This window comes from Cricetulus griseus, chromosome 9 (genome assembly GCF_003668045.3).
Source record: "Cricetulus griseus strain 17A/GY chromosome 9, alternate assembly CriGri-PICRH-1.0, whole genome shotgun sequence".
Taxonomy (NCBI): domain Eukaryota; kingdom Metazoa; phylum Chordata; class Mammalia; order Rodentia; family Cricetidae; genus Cricetulus; species Cricetulus griseus.
The window spans coordinates 22,930,400-22,948,002 of record NC_048602.1 but is presented as its reverse complement, the minus strand read 5'-3'; the positions used below and the strand labels follow the sequence as shown (position 1 = coordinate 22,948,002).

Here is a 17,603-nt window from a genome sequence, read left to right as displayed (position 1 = left end):
TTACAATTTCCTGATTTCCATGTACACACTGGGGTGTGTGGAAAATTCCTTGGGAATCTGGGAAATGGGGGTGGTCAATTTTTGTTTGAAGGTCCTTTGATCAAATTCTAAATATGTCACCTCCTGCACGTCTTCTCTTTCAGGGTCCTAGAAAGAGGTAGATGTTGTATGCATATAATCTTGCAGAGAACGAAGGGATATTTTACTGTATGGAAGAGGGAAGACTCAGGAGGTCCTACCTGTCTGTTCAGTGCTGTCCTCATCTTTGACTCTCGATCCGTGTTGACTGCATTTTTAGGGGACAGAAATAAACAAACACATGTAATAAAGTACTTCTTCCCTCTCATTTTTTCAAATCCAAAGTACTAGTGTGAAATATATTAAAACCCAAGGTTGTTCATCTTTGACAAATTAGATTCAGTTCTTTTGCTCTATGGTCACAGCCCAGTCCTACAACGCTGTACCCTAGTAATCCTTTCTCCTTCCCTCTCTCTCTCCCTTCTTCCCTCCCTCCCTCCCTCCCTCCCTTCCACCGTCCCTCCCTCCCTCTCTCCCTCCCTCCATCTCTCTCTTATAAAACCTTCTCCTATATTTTGTGCATTCATTAGATGTAAATATAAGAAGACACATTGAGGAAATAGTCAGTGGCCTGAGAGCTGAAGGGAAAAGCAAGGGCTCTGGTTCTCTCAAGAAAGCCCCTACCTCAGTTTACCCTGTTGGACCAAGTATCTTTTCCTAAATGAAGAATACACACCTGTATTTCTCCAGCCTTGGATTCTCATGCTGCACAGACGGCACTCATTGGCTTGTTCCCGAGACTTACTCTTTTTGGCATAGCAACAAGAGTAAAGGAGGACGATGAGGAGCACAAGGACCATGGTTACTGAAAGCCCAATCAGAATATGCAGGTTCCTGTGGTTATCTGGAGGAAGATGGGAACCCAGAGGAGGTAAATCTTAGGACCCTCATTTTGATAGATTGTATAATATTTATTGATTATAGGGTAATTGATATAGTATTTCTTTAAACAAGAGTCTATATGGAGAACCTATTAATAATATTCTGCTCAGTGGAAATAGTGGCCCCTCATGACTTATGGTTATATCCATATGTTAATGCATTTCTCAACTCTCAGCATAGGAGTTTATATATGTGATAGACGGTGACTAATTAATACAGATGCCCACAATGGGGTAAGTTTTGGGGAATAAGGGACTATAGAATTCTTGATCCTGAATGAGATGATTACGTCTCAAATATTCTGCAAATGTTCAGCATCATTGTGAAAGAGATGGAAGAGATTGCAAAAATGAGCTATGGATAAATACACGGAAACCATGTTCTCTACACCAAGGGCAGTTGAGTATGTGAAATTTATAAGAGGTTGTGATAGCATGCTGAAAAACAGTACAAAATCAAGCCAGGCAAATTCCCAGCGTGGAGAATAGAGATGGACATGAATTCCCACCACTCGTCAAGTGGCTTTCGGCACTTGATAACTGTTGGGAGAATGAGTATCAGTTTTAGGACTGTTGTCACTAGTGAGCTGACCAGCTTAAGTAGAAGTCCACATGTCCAAGAATATATGGACATCCTGCCAGTGGCAGAAAACTGCAGGTCATGTGATCAGTGTCTTAATCTGAGCTTGATAGCATTGCTCAGTTCATCTGCTTAGCAACTTCCAAATATAAAACACCCTTGAGCCTAACAACAAATTCCCCCAAAGGGAGAAAATAAACTCAAGTCTATTCCATTACAGGTAATAATTTTTTTTATAAAATCTTCTCTTCTGTTTGCTTGCTTTCTTTTTCATGCCCCATCACTCCCTTTCCAGGGGGAGCCCAGCTAGAATGAGCACCTCATTTTTCCTGGGAAGGGAGTGAAAGTTACTCTCCTTTTCACTTGTCTGAACTGGTCTCAGGAACAGTTCCTATGCTTCTCCTAAAAATCTTCTGATGTTTCAGAGTTTGATATTCCAAGAGGAGACATGATTATGTTAAGGCAACTGAGCTGTGAGGGACCTGAGCCAAAATATGAACCCAAGAGTTTTTGTCCCCAAGTTTCCACAATAGAGAAGAGGAATCAGTTACTCACAATTTTTGGACTCTGCTTCTGTGCATGACGTGCAGTTTCTTGACGAGTTTACTAGAAGGGGGGAGGGGAGGGAGGAAGTTCATCAAAGGCCTATCTGTCTTCCCTGTAGGGACAGTCTTTTGAATTTGCACAGTTAGCAGCATCCACTCTATCTCTTAATGATGCACATTTGGAGTCATAGGATGCCATTGGGTGTTTTCCTTTGAGGTGTCGATTTCTAGTTGTGATGAGCCAATAGGAATACTGTGGAGAGATCTATGTGAGGTAGAGATCAGGAGGGCTGCTCCTTCTCTGATGTGACCACACGGACTGCAAGCTTATACCCAATGTGTCTGTCCTGACCTGTTTCTTTTTTTTTTAAAAAAATTATTTATTTATTATGTATACAACACTCTGCTTCCATGTATATCTGCACACCAGAAGAGGGCACCAGATCTCATTACGGATTGTTGTGAGCCACCATGTGGTTGCTGGGAATTGAGCTCAGAACCTCTGGAAGAGCAGTCGTGCTCTTAACCTCTGAGCCATCTCTCCAGCCCCCTGACATGTTTCTTATTCTCCCTGGATGCATACATATCCCAGAGTGGCTGGCCAAGCAAGATAAGGATTGTTTGGGAGGCTCCTTGTCTATTGTTTTGTAATCTGACATACATTCTCAAACTCGACGTCTTCTTTAAAAAAAAGTTCTTAAATGAAATTTAATTATCTCTTTCTCTCTCCCTTTCATCTTTCCAGCCCTGCCCAGGTAACCTTTCCTCATTGAGTAATATTGTTAAGGGCACACACACACACACACACACACACACACACACACACACACACACACACACACACACAAAAATTACTCCTAGCAACCCTTCTCTGTAATTGCCTAAGATACTTTTTCTCTATTGTCAGTAGAATGGTTCTTAGAGCTGGATTTAGAATTGAATTAGTCACAAGACATGAGATATATATGAGGCTGTCTTACCTGTGACAGAAAGGCACAAAGGGTCACTTGGGGATGACCACGCATGGGAAGAGTTCCTGAAAGAGCCATAGCATCTATAGTTCCCTGCCTGCGTCACAGGACATAGGGGGAAGGTGGCCTGGAATGTCCCATTGTGACTCTGCACTGCAGGCAGTCCATGTCCCCGAGGCACCCCATCCCCGGACAGATGGAACATGTCAAACGGATGGTCAGAGCTGCACACCAAGGTCACGTTCTCTCCTGACATCAGCACAGGGCCCATAAAGGCTGACAGAGAAGGTTTCTTGTATAAACCTGGAAAAGAGACTGAGACATTTAGGGGGCAGTTCCTTACCAGTCTTCATTCACTCCTCAGTGTTCTCTCTTCCTGCTTACATTTCTGTGATCTCTCTCTTTCTGCCCTACCTTTTCCTCTCCTTCTTCTAGCTCCCTATCTCTTCCCCTCCCCCTCTTTCATTCTTATCTTACTGGAGTCTCTGACTGCAATTCTGTAACCGTACATTTTACCCCGCTTTTTGCTTTTTGACAGTTTTCTGGCTCTATATGCCTTGCTTCATTCCACCCGCCTGTTTTAAGTTTGTTTTTATTAACACGTATTCAATTTACATAGCAGTTGAATTCATTGTGAAACATAAACTTGTATATGTAATATATTTTTATAGTTGTTCTCACTAAAACATTTTGGAATTAAAGTCTAATTGCATCATTTTACAGCCTCATTTTCTTTAAGTGTTTTTACACATATATGTGCATCCTTGGTCATGTTACGCTGTTATTCTCTCTTGCCCATCAGCTTCCACTGATTTCATTCCTTTTCCCAGTTTTTCTTCTTTATACTTTCATTTCCTCCCAATGTGTTGCCAATCGGTGGGTTTAGTTGGAGATACTTATTTTTTAAATTAGCATGCAAAGTAAAGGACTTCGTTAAGACATCCTCATTCAGGTCAGTTTGCTCATGGTAGTTTTTGATGGTAATCTTTGGAAACTTGCACGGGAATCCATGTCAAGGGCAAGTTAAGAACCAGGGAAAGGATGTGCAGAGCAGCACACTGGACGCTTGTGAATCCAATCCATTGTATTACCTTTTCTGGTCCTTACTCCTAATCTCATTCTCTCTTTCACGGCATACGTATTCCACGTCTTTCATCACCCCTAAATGTTAATCTCCTTCCCTTCATGATCAGCTTCCAATTCAATGACTTATAACTCCCTTATCTTATATATATTAAAAATGTAGACTCTTACGTCATTCTAAGTCATTCGTTTCCTAACTTGTCTATTTTTATACATATCTATGCCAATGAAGGTCTCTATTCAAAGTACAGAATGTTCCATGAAATGTGTATGCTTCCCGTGAACAGGGGCCGTGGCGATCTTACCTCCCTTGTTCCTCTTAGTGTGTGTGCTCCTCCAGTGTCATCTACCATCTCTCTCCCTATCTTTGCTTTCAAATGTCCAATATTTGCCATTATTTCCCCATCTCTGCTTTCAAATCTTCCATTCAAGCTTAAGACTTTTTGCAAGTTTTCCCTTCGCACACATCCCACGCTTAGTATTTCCTCAGCTTTTTCTATATCTAAGTCCTTCTCCAAGGCTCCCTGTCTGACTTACTATCTGTATTTTTTTTCCACGTCTGCATTATTTTTGTCTGCCAATCCCACGGGGAACCAACCACTGTAGGATTTTTTCTTCCATCCTAGAATGTCTGAGTAATTTTGGAACATGGACCAATGACTGTTTGGAAATGTAGAGACTAGTCAGTGATTGGTGGTCCACTCTATGACCCAGGGTTATGCTGTTCTTTCGTAAATAATTGGTCAACTACAAGAATGCAAGAACGTTCAAACTAGACAGGAATTCTGTGGGTGCCAACTGCACCAAGGCCTCATGAAGAAACAGCCCCGCTCAGCACATAAACTCAGGTCAGACACGTGAAGTGTATATGTCTCTGGAAGATGTCTTGTAGAGGTAGAAGCAAACAAAATTCTGAACTGTTATGGACAATGAAAATTAGCAGAAGGACATCATTGTCTCTGATTCATATCAAGCTCATCAAGCCACCCCTTTATCTTTACCTCTAATTATGATTCCTCTACCTCCCTGTATCTCTGATTTACATTATAACCATTGGTCTGTCCTTGTGTCTCCATTTCCACCGTCTATGTCAGTAACATACTCCTGAAGGCGGCCTTTCTCTGTTTCCCAAACTCATCTGCCCCATGACCTCCCAGTACTTCCAGTCTATAGAATAACTGCTCTGCCTCACAGACAGGATGATGAGCAGGTAGCACCATCTTACCTGTGATCTTTATATCAACAGGGTCACTGGATTCAGACCATTCATATGGTGTCTGATTGTAAGAACCATAACATGTGTAAGACCCAGCATGGTCACGTGTCACAGGTCCCATTGAGAATTTGGCACGGGACCCCCCAAGATGGGATTCTGCCGAATGCTGGCAAGATTCCTTGATTATTCTCTTTCTGTGTGAAGTCAAAATGAAGATGTCAAACATAATCTCTGAATGGCACTCCAGGGTTACCTTCTCTCCTGATTTTACCAAGTTACTATATGGGACCAAGAGGAAAGGTTTCTTGTAGATTCCTGGAAATAAAGAGATAGCAAGGTTGAACATGACTCCAATCTATGCGTCCCAGAAAACCTATGCTTCCCCCCATTAACCTGTTCTTCCTGTCAGTGTCCCAGTGTCCTTTTCTGTGTACACAGACTTCTCCATCTTTCTATGACTATTACCTACTTATTTGGCTCTGGCAGCAGCACAATATATTCTTATTGACTTGTTGTAAGTATGTTTCTGCTCAATCTGTCTACCATAGTCACTATTGTCCCTTTTAAGTTCTGGAAATGTAGGAAATGTGGCAAGCTTTATACCAGGCTCCTTCATGTGTCTTTTTAATGCTGCATTGAAATAAATATAATCCATGGCAAGATCAAAGAATTAGGAGTGAAGGTAGGTATCATTGAAACCCTTCTGGCCTTCTCCATGGATCAAAGTTTTGTAAGGCATTTGCAATCTGGCACATGAGCACTGTTTCCTGCCAACAGGATTCATTACCATCCTGACTTTTCTGGTCTCTGTGCATCCCTTCCCTGGTTCTTAATTTGCCCTTGACATGGATTCCTGTATTAGTTTCTAATCAGTACCATAACAAATTATCACTAGTGTGTGGGCATCAGTATCCTGAAACAAGCCTAATAGTATAAGTCAGGTATATGCAGTGATATGTTACTTAGCAAATCCCTAGGGAAGTTTCCATTGCTTTCTGCCTTTCAGCTTCTAGAGGCCTCATGCGTTCCAGGATAATTCAGAATGTTCTCTCATCCTGATGTCAAGCTGTTAATACCCAAATTCCATCTTCAAGTCTTTTTTCCCCTTGACTTACCATTCCTTAACACTTTCTTAACACTCATGAAGCCTTAGGAATGAAAGCACATGTCCTTGGGCTTATGATATGCCTGTAATAGTGTCCAATTCCCTGTATTGAATATTGCTTTATAATGCTGATACTCGGACTAAAATTTGTTCTGAAAATTCTAACGTGAGGAGATTTGGGGGTATGAAATGACACTCCAAACATGATCTCTGACCTGAGATTATGATTTTCAGAGGGTCACTGTGTGATGAGAGTTCATTACTGTACTGATGATTGTAATTATAGCATCTATAGGTTCCTCCATGTGCTCGTGTAACAGGGCCCAAGAGAGTTTTGTCCCGGAATGGTCTTTCATGGACCTCAGGAATAGGATCTCCGAGTTCTTTGTACAGCTTGAAGAAGTCAGACTCACTATGAGAGTCACATTGTAGTTCCACACGCTGCCCCAGTACAACAACAGGGCTTGGATGGGCAGACAGGGAAGGCTTGTCATGGCTTCCTGGAGAAAGTCAAACAGAAAAAAGTTAATGTATTCCCTTCATTCCTGAGAGTACAGCGTCCAATTTTCAGGTCTTCATGTAGCGTCAGTACAACAATTTTCTCTGAATTGAAACTTCCGTGTTTCAATGTGAGAAGCTGAAAAGCTCAGGGTACTCAGTAGATAAACATGAGTACTAGAAAGTTGAAACTCTCAAGATTCCTGCCCTATAGAAACAGTAAGCTACTGGGCCTTCTGAATTCCAAGAGGAGATATCTGAGACCTGTTTAGCTGCCTAAAACTAGTGTAGAGGGCTCTAGGGGGCTTCCATGATAATCAACCACATTGAGGTTTGCTTTCAGCAATGCTTTTGAGGCATCCGTTGCTTCTGCAAATAGCTCCTCATCCATACTGCTACTAGTAAACTCAGTAGACTCACAAATTTACCTATTTAGACTTTAAGGCCGTCATTGTTTGGTCTGTCCTGGGTTTCCTTTACGGAGAGAGCAGATTTGCATGTGTTGTATCTTTCCAAAGAAAGTCTGAAATGCAGCAAGTATTTTCACATAATGGGTGTCCCCCAACTGTAACATACATATAGTATTATCATTGTATGCTAAGATGTGTTAGCTGAGAATTTGAGTAAGTATTAAGTGACAAAGTAGATTTGGTCATGAAAAAAATGGAAGTCTAAAAAGGAATCCTATAAGATGAGTAGAGGAAAATATTCATTTGTGACATGACAGATGGGACTAGTGACCACTGAGGTAGAAGAACAGGAATGCTCTTGAGTCACACTCACTGACTCTAGAAATCCCCAAATACTCAGATTAGAATTACACTGTGAATATCCCAGAGCTCAGGGTTGAGGGTGAGCCAGTGCATAAGACCAAAAACTAAGAAAATTGACAACCAAACAAGAGGAACAAGTCATTTGAATGACCCTGTCCCTTATGTACTTTTGTACAGAGCTTCATTCACAGAGTCCATATTGGTTCATTTCTATACTAAGAATGAGAAGTTATAGGCAGACAAATAGTTTCTCCACCATTTCAAGGCTCCTTGTATATCTAACATTGAGAGTATAGCATTTTTCTGCTACTTGGGTCACTTGGAGATCAAAAGCATTTGGATTATCCTGATTATTGGCCAAACATGAATCTTAGGCATTGTTCTTTTATCAAAGAGAAAGAAATGATCTAACTATAAAAAGAAACTCTGTCATAAATTTGGAAATGAATCATTTAATTACATAAAATTTTGTCAGCATCACTGTTAAGTAAAGAATACAACTACTGAATTGGAGAAATGTATGGGTCAGCTTGCTGCCTAATTAGATAAAGGCTTTTGCGGCCCTGCCTGACTCTCTGGATTCCATCACTGGGACCATACAATCTCTCTCACATACAGGCACACACATTCACAGACAAGCATATGTGTGTATGTACACACAGGTGTACCTCAAATAAATGCAAAATTTCAAAATGTTAATAGAATATTTCAACAGTATGCTTGATACAATAGAACAATGATTGAGCTTAGATGGGACATTATATAATCTCATGGGTAAATGCAGAAACTGTGTGAAAATACAATAAAGGAGTGTGACAGGATTTTTGATACCATCCCAGTACCAAATTATCAGTCATAAAAATTCATGAAAGGGTAAAGGATTATAGAGTTTCCTTTGGGTCTGTAAAGGAGGGGGTGAAACTAGGATGAGTTTAGGCAGGGGGATGAACATAATTAAAATACATCCTATAAAATTCTGAATCAGTAAAATATTAGCAAAAAAGACAGAAATAAGAGAGAGATAATAAAAAAGCAAAATGTCCCCTAGAAATGAAAGTATATAACACTGATGGAACTTGTAATAAAATGAACATGGTCTGGTGCAAGAAAGTCAATGACACAAAAGGAATTCTACCCAAGTAGTCACGATCACAGAGTATGTTATTATTGTAAGAGTTCCTGAATTCAGAATGATAAAAGAAGCAAAGATCACAAGAGACTTCCAGTACAGCTAATGGCAGACTTCTGAGCAAAGATCTACAGGACACAATAGACCAGGAGGATGAATTCAATAAAGTGAGTGGTAAAAAAACTCTGACTATAAATGTCAGCAACACTGTCCATCAGAAATGGAGATAATGAATTTCTGAGAAAAACAGTAGCAGAGAGAGTTCACTGTAAGCACAGGTAATGACACATACTTGAAGCTGAAAGAGAAGGTTGCTAGAGTTACATGAAACAACTTCGTGTAGAAAAAGGAAATGTGGTTCACTAAATGCAAGTCAAAATAAGAGCTTACAGTAGAGTGCTGGTGGCAAGCAAATGAGGTCTGTAGCACTGATGTTTGAAGGCAAAAAAAAACCAATGTCAGTGGTTTGTCAATTGACAAACAGATTTAAAAAATCATACATTATATTATCAAAATCTCAAAATATGTGAGGTTTGTCAGGCCAGACGATAGCAAAGGGGAGGAGTATGTTTTATTTAAAATACTGATTATCCTCCAGGTTTTATGGCCCACTCTTTGAATCTTAGCATTTGGGTGGCAGAGGCCGGTGAATATCTGAGTCCATGGGCAGCCTGGTCTAAAAAGTGAGTTCTAGGATAGTTAGAGCTGCACAAGTCAACCTTGTCTTGAAAGACCGCAATAATGTTTATCTGACCAAAGATGATGCCTAACTCAGCACGGGTAGTGTCTGGGAGTATCTGAGAGAGAAGGGAGAGGCAGGTTTGCAGGTTCCTAACTTCGCAGTTCAGAAGACTCACCAATGAATCAACCACATAAACCACCAGCCAACGCCCATAATGTCTGCTCTCCTGCTAGAATGCAGCCTATCTATTGGGACGGGTAGTAACTCAAGGTTTTAAGGATGGACTCACCTGCTTGTGCCAACATCCTCAGGACGAGGAAGAAGCCTGGAAAGAAAAATTCATGATGGATGACCTATCCTCTTCCAATAACCTGGTGATCTGACCTCCCCGTCCCTGTAGGTCCTCTGTACAGTAGAATCAGAGATCACTTAAGTTAAGGTGAAGTCATGCCCCAAAGCCCACCATGGAAGCTAGGGTTTCTGCCGTGGACGAATCCAGCCACCCTAGACAATATATCCACTTTGTTACTCCATACCCTTCACTCCCAGCAGGACTCACCAGTGCACATGAGGTTTAGGAGCACGGACAGCATGGTGCTGCTTCAGCTGACAAGAGGCAGAGTCAGAGTAAAACTTACAGGATGTCTTGAGTGGCTCGAAGCACCTACCTGACCACAGCACAGAAAGCTGAGCATCAAAGCACAACCGCCCTCACCCCATGTTCATAGACCCTTTCCCACACTGTAGCATTTCACTGTAGCCTTGGCTATCCCAGAGAGCACGGCATAGGTAGTCCAGGCTGGCTTTGAATACAACAGTCTACCTTAGAGTGCTTCCCATATGCTTGGATTAAAGTGTGTTTCTCCACGGGAGGCAACAAATGGGTCCATTCTTTTATTAAGCCATTAGAGGACCAAAGCTTCTTGGAAATTGTTAACGCTTCAGCTCTTCGGGGACAGCATTAGCCATGAGTACCATCATGCTGAATCCTGGACCCAACACATTTTATTCCAAATGTTCAAATTTGATTATGGTGCTAAATATTTGCAGATTGTTGCTTTTTATTTCTGAGAATCAACGCATATATTGGTGTTCTGTGCAACACGTCCAGTGTGTATTTATGTTACAACAGCATTCCTAATATATGAATCAAAATAATTAGGCTGGTAATAATCCAGTGTCAGGGTATAATTATTCAATTTCTTACTTGATTAATTGTCTAAGTTTTTTTTAAATGATAAAATTCCACTTTATTTTTAAAAAATCAAAGAAATTAAACAAGGGTGTGTTTCCTTTAAATGAAATTGGTTTTAAGAACCCTTTGGGAACCTATTCCACATAGAAGGATACTCCCTGAGCCAAGAAACCTGGGGGTGGGCCCTATACCAAAGACTATGATAAACTCTGAAGATACCCCATGGAAGGCCTCACCCTCCCTGGGGAGCAGAAAGGGTGTGAGATAGGTAGGGTTTTAGTTGGTGGGGGGCAGGGCAGGAGAGGAGGGAGAGGGAACTGGGATTGACATGGAAAACAATCTTGTTTCTAATTCAAATAAAAACTGGATAAAAAGAAGCTAGTGGTCATATTCTTAAATTTTTTTCATTTTAAATTATGTGTGCATATGTCCATGTCTACATGAGTATGGGTCATGGAAAGACCAAAAGTGGACATTGATTGTACCCCCTGGAGCTGTAGTCACAAAGACAGTTGTGAGCCTCTGTTGTAGGCATTGGGAACTAACATTGGGTCCTTTGCAATAAAGAACACACTCTTAACCACTGTGCGATCTCTCCAGCCCTGTATACTTATAATTCTTTACCCCAAACCCCAGACATACATTTATTATTTTGTGTGTTTCACTTCATAGTTAAATGGTTGAAGTAGAAATATCTGAGAATGTGTGATAGGTACAATTTGATAAGCTGTTTCTGCATTTTCAGAAATTATGTTTTTTCCCAAGGCTGTTTCTTGTCTTTATGGCACTTATTTTTAATTCAGTAGGACATAATAAATACAAGACATTGAGCCTAGACAAGAAAAATCAATATTCTGATGTATTTGTAGAAGAATCTGTCAGAGAACAAGAACTTGTAAGTCACTGCGAAGAAATGAGCACATTTGAAACAGGAATACTATTGGCTGGAGTTTTCTTGTCCTGCCTTTTCCCTCCACCCCTCTCAACATCAAAGAAGCACATAGATGGCTATATTAAGTATAAAACCGTTTGTCAATGGTTTAGGCTTCTTATTGACTAGCTCTGTCTTAATTATTAATCCATTTCTGTTAATTTAAGTATTTTTACGTGGTCTTGGCTTACCTAAGATTGGTGGACCTGTTACTCCTTTGGCGGGCTACATGGCATCTGTTCTTTGCAGGCTCTCTATGACTACATTTCCCTGAATTCTCCTCATCCTAATCCTGCCTCTCTTCCTGCCTCATTGGCCAGACAGTGTTTTATTCATCAACCAATAGGAGAAACGTATATACAGAAGGCCGTACCCCATCACTCTGGAAAAGTAATATGCATATGCAGTATTCATTCTCTCCTGTATTTTATTACATTGTAAGGCTGTTTCCTAATGTGTTACTCTACCTTTTAAAGTTAAACTTATTTTATTTGTAAACATTTGAGATTTTTTCTTTCCATTCATTTATTTAGCTCATAAATAAAGTCATGCACAATTATGATACAGAATACAGTATGTTCACAATGGCATGGCTAAATTAAACCAATTAACATGTTATATCACACATATTCATCATTTTTGTTTTGAGAACACTTAAAGTATACTATCTCACAACTTTTAAAATATAGCATATTGTTATCAACCATATTTATCATGCTCTCAGTAGACCTCAAGACTTCACAGAGTCCATGCCTCTTGTCCAACTGCAGTGTTATATCCTTAAACCAATCATTTCCCCATTGTTAAAAGACCCACATTGAAGACTAATAGCCACAATTCTGCTCTCTGTTCCCATAAGTTCATCATTTCTAGGTTACACATAAAATTGAAATTGTGTGACATTTGTCTTCCAGTAAAGTTAAACTTTTTAATAATGTATTTTTTCAAAGAAATTTTATATATACCATTTCTCTTTGTTTTACTGCTCTCAATCTCTCGTTACAGCTACTTTGTTCTCTCAAATACATCTTTATCTTCTATAATCTCTGGGTACTACACACGCAGACCTTTATTCCCAAATATAAAGCACAACATGATTAATCTGTATAGTGTTATTCATACACATCTAGTTTTAGTGTTGACCACAATTCTAGGAGATACAATCTCACAGCACATTTCCTTTTCCTCTGGTTCTTACAATCCTCCTACCCCTTCTGGCATGATGGCCTCTCAGCCTTGAGTGTAGGGGTTCTGTTGTAGATAGAGCTTTTCTATACCATTTTCCTCCTTAGACCAGTTTTTTTTTATTTTCAGAAAAATTTTAAAATATTATTTTTATTTATATCCATGTTCATGTATGTATTCATGCTCACATATGTATTGGATCCCTTGTAATTGGAGTCATAGGTGGTTGTGAGCTATAACACTCACGTGACAGGAACTGAATTCTGGTTTTCTGCTGTAGCAAAGCACTCTTAACTGCCGAGGCATCTCCTTAGCTTTACTCTTACCGGTTTTCAAAGCTATCATTTTCAGTTTATATGTTTTACAGGGCTGGATATTCAGCCTTGGATCTTGTATAAGCCACCTTAGAATTCTACCAATGAGTCAAATCCACAACCATTTTTAGAGACACAATCTGTCTATGTAGCCCAGCCAGTTTACATATTCAAACTTGTGTACACTACAATGGCTGAAATTAGTCACTATTTTGTAAAGACAATTTTGATGCCAAATCATTTGGTCAAATATGGTATGTCACAAAGAAGAATTAATATATAGGTGGTATTTTTTGGTGCCATTTTCCCCTACTGTCTTTTAACAACATTGTGCATTTCACAAATTAATACCTTATAGAATTCAGTTGTGCAAATGCATCAGGAGAATGCTCCATACTGAGAAACCCAAGACATACAGAGTAGGGCAGCAACTCTGTTAATGGCTGGGTACCCTGTGGTAAAGCAAATTCTAGGACGTCTTAGGGTTGGTTGGGATATTTGATATTGTTACAATGCTTCACCAAGCTAAAAGAGAAGATATTGAGCTAGAACTTAAGCCTCCTAAATCCTACCTGATGTATGACACTGTATCTCCCATGGACATTAGGCAAGTTTTTGTGAAAAAATTAAGTATATATCTCACAATGTTCATCTTAATGTACATTTAGGTGTTTTATTTCTCTATTTTTCCACCATCTATCTATGTATCTATGTATCTATGTATCTATGTATCTATCTATGTATCTATCTATGTATCTATGTATCTGTCTATCTATCTATCTATCTATCTATCTATCTATCTATCTATCTATCTATCTTTCTATTATCTGTATCTTTCTATCTGTGCCAAATGTAAAAATTGAGAGATATGTTAAAAGTCTTAGAAAGGCCTACTATTGATAAGATGAAATCTTCAGATAGACATACTACTAATAAGATAGAAGCTTTATAAAGACTTACTAATGAAAATAAGAAAAATTTGACTGGCAAGACATAAGACCTAGAAAGACTTGTTAATGAAGATAAGAAAAATCATCAGACATAGACAGAGGAATTTAGAAAAGAAATTAACATACTTCCTCATGGTGAAACTGAAGAGGGATGGCCCAAGGTTATTAGAAAAAAGACCTTAATTTACCCTGTTATTATACAAGAGCTACCAGGAGACGATAGGCACCCTTGAGGTTATGAAGAGTTTAAATGGAATCATTTAGAAATAGTATATTTGAGGAGATTTAAGGAAGTGGTCATTTCATATGGTATGCATTTGCAAAAGCTAGGGCCACAGAACATGAAAAATGTCTAGAGGTATGGATATTTCCCTAGATCAGCATCTCAATGGAGGCCAATATGCTGAGTAGCAATGACAGTGTGAATTAGATGACCACACATTGGCCCTATTTCACTAAGCAGCCTTAAATGTTTTGGATAAGGTTGAAGAATCTTGAAGGAAGTCTTAGTCATTTATTAAAATTACACAATGTCCAAAATAAGCATTTATTGTTTTTGTTTTTTTTTTCAAAGATTAACTTCATTTGTAAATAGAATACTATCAGATCCAGAAGTCAGACAAATATTGATTGGATCTTTGGCTTTTGAAAATGAAAATTCAAAATATAATAGGATGAGTAGGCCTGTAAAGGCATGATCCACACTGATAGATGAATGGTTTAGAAATACAGCTAATATTGGATCTCATTCTTATGATGCTGCTTTGTAATGAGAAATAATTTCAGAAATTTTAAGAAATATCATAACAGCAGATGCTTTTACTGTAGTATACCAAATCATTTAAATCAGTATGGTAGTTTCTCAAGAAAATGGGAATCAGTCTACCTCAAGACCCAGGAATTTCACTCTTAAGCATATACCCAAAGGATGCACAATCATACCACAAGGACATCTGTTCAAGTATGTTCATAGCAGCAGTATTTGTAATAACCAGAAAATGGAAGCAACCTAAATGTCCCTCCGCTGAAGAATGTATAAAGAAAATGTGGTACATTTACACAATGGAGTACTACTCAGCAGAAAAAAATGAAATCTTCAAATTTGCAGGCAAATTGATAGAACTCTAAGAAACCATATTCATTGAAGTAACCCAGACACAGAAAGACAAACATGGTATATACTCACTCATAATTAGATGTTAGACAGAGAGCAAAGTATAACCAGCCTACAATCCACAACCCCCAGAGAAGCTAAAAAACAAGGAAGACCCTAAGAGAGACACACATGGTACCTCACAGAAGGGGAGAGGGACAAGATCTTCTGAACAAATTGGGAGCAGAGGGCAAGTGGAGGGGGAGGTAGGAGAAAGAGGAGGGGAGGAGGTAAAGAGGGAGAACATGAGAGATCAGGATGATTGAATTGGGGAAGAATAGAGAAGGAGAGCAAGAAAAGAGACACCTTAATGAAGGGAGCCATTATAGGTTTAAAGAGAAAGCTGGCAGAAGAGAAATGTTCAGGGATCCACAAAATGACCCCAACTAAGAATCTAAGCAAAGGTGGAGAAGCTACCTTAAATGTCCTTTCCTTATAGTGAGATTGATGACTACTTTAAATGCCACCCTAAAGCCTTCATCCAGTAGCTGATGGAAGCAGAAGCAGAGACCCACAGCTACACACTGAGCGGAACTCCTGGAATCCAGTTGTAGAGAGAGAGGGAGGAGTGATGAGCAAAGGTGTGAAGACCGTGCTGGGGAAACCCATAAAAACAGCCCAGCTGAGCAAGTGGAAGTTCATGGACCCCAATCTGATTTCTGGGGAACCAGCAGATGACCAAAACAGGCCCCCTAAACGTGGGTGTCAGTTGGGAGGCCTGGGCAGTCTATGTGGCCTTTGGCAGTGGAAGCAGTATTTATCCCTAGTGCATGGATGGACTTTGGGAGACCATTCCCTATGGAGGGATGCTCTCTCAGCCTAGACACATGGGGGAGGGCGTAGGTCCTTCCCAAATTATGTATCAGACTTTGATGATCCATCACAGGAGGTCTCATCCTCCCTGGGGAGTGAATGGTTGTGGAATGGGGGTTTGTGGGGGGGCATGGGAGGACAGGAGGGAGAGGGAACTGGGATTGGTATGTAAAATAAGATTGTTCTAAATTTAAATAAAATTTTATTAAAAGAAGAAATTATAGGTTTATTGGACACAGGTTCAAATGTAACAATAATTTCACTAAAATCTCGACATCATGATTGGCCTCTTCCGGCAGTCCATGGAATGCCAAGTTAGATGCATTATCAGTTTAATCTCTTTTGTTTTTTTTCACTAGAAATTTGGTTAGTATGAGTTCTAAGATGCAAGTTTTAGAAGAACTTAAAAAAAGAGTTCATAGAGATATTCAGACCCAGACAGAGGAATGTGGTGGTGAGTGAATTTCAGCATTGCATTGTAAGTTTAGAGAGAAACAGCCTAAGGTTTCCAAACAACCAAATTTAATTCATCCCGTCACCTTACAGGAACAACTGACAAATGATAGATATTTTCAAGGCTGTGCAAAATTTAAATAGACTCCTTTGGAAATGTTAGACTCAAGGAGATTCAAGAATGTGTTAGTCACATAAAGCATGCATTCGCTTTTTGTGAAGGAGATGTTAAAAGTGTGGTCAACTTGTATCAGAGGTATCCCTTAAGACTCAAGATATTTGGTTACAATAGTTTTTATTATTATTATTTTTTAAATTTAAATTAGAAACAATCTTATTTCACATATCAATTCCAGTGTTCTGTGTTCCCATCCTCTCCCATGTTCTAACCCCCATCACATGCCCCATCTTCTCCCCAGGGAGGGTGAGGCCTTCCATGGGGGAAATCATCAAAGTCTGTCACATCATTTGGCACAGGGCCTAGGCCCTTCCCCATTTATCGAGGCTGAGATAGTATCCCTGCATAGGGGAATCAGCTCTCAATGTCCATTTGTGCACCAGGGATAGATACTTGTTCTGCACCAGAGGCCCCATAGGCTTCCTAGGCCTCCTAACTGTCACTACTTTTAGTTGGCCTGGTTCAGTCCTATGCTGATTCGCCAGCTGTCTGACTGGGATCCATGGGCTCCCACTTGCTAAAGTCATTTGTTTCTGTGGGTTTCCCTAACATAGTCTTGACACCTTGGCTCACCACTCCTCCTTCTCTACCACTGTATTCCAGGAGTTTTGTTTACCTGTGGGTGTCTGCTTTTGCTTCCATTAGCTACTGGGTGAAGGCTCTAGGACGCCATTTATGGTCCTCATCAATCTCATTATAGGGGAAGGGCATTTAAGGTAGCCTCTCCACTATTGCTTAGATTCTTATTTGGTGTCATCTTCATGGATCCCTGGACATTTCCCTCATGCCAGATTTCTTTTTAAACCTATAATGGCTCCTCTACTAAGGTATCTTTTTTCTTGCTCTCTTCTAGTTCTTCCCCCAACTCAACCTTCCTGATCTGTCATGTT

At 39.8% G+C, this 17,603-nt stretch overlaps 1 protein-coding gene across 1 annotated transcript; it reads right to left on the bottom strand.

Annotated features, from left to right (window-relative positions):
- On the bottom strand, positions 1–10,134 carry LOC107979912 (killer cell immunoglobulin-like receptor 3DL1). Its single transcript, XM_035449174.1, has 8 exons — positions 10,101–10,134; positions 9,831–9,866; positions 6,675–6,959; positions 5,364–5,669; positions 3,065–3,358; positions 788–922; positions 240–253; positions 1–147 (listed from the first exon to the last, which is right to left on the bottom strand). Exons 1-8 carry the CDS (start codon positions 10,132–10,134, stop codon positions 1–3), a joined length of 1,251 nt encoding a protein of 416 aa, XP_035305065.1.
- Between the last annotated feature and the right edge of the window lie 7,469 nt (positions 10,135–17,603).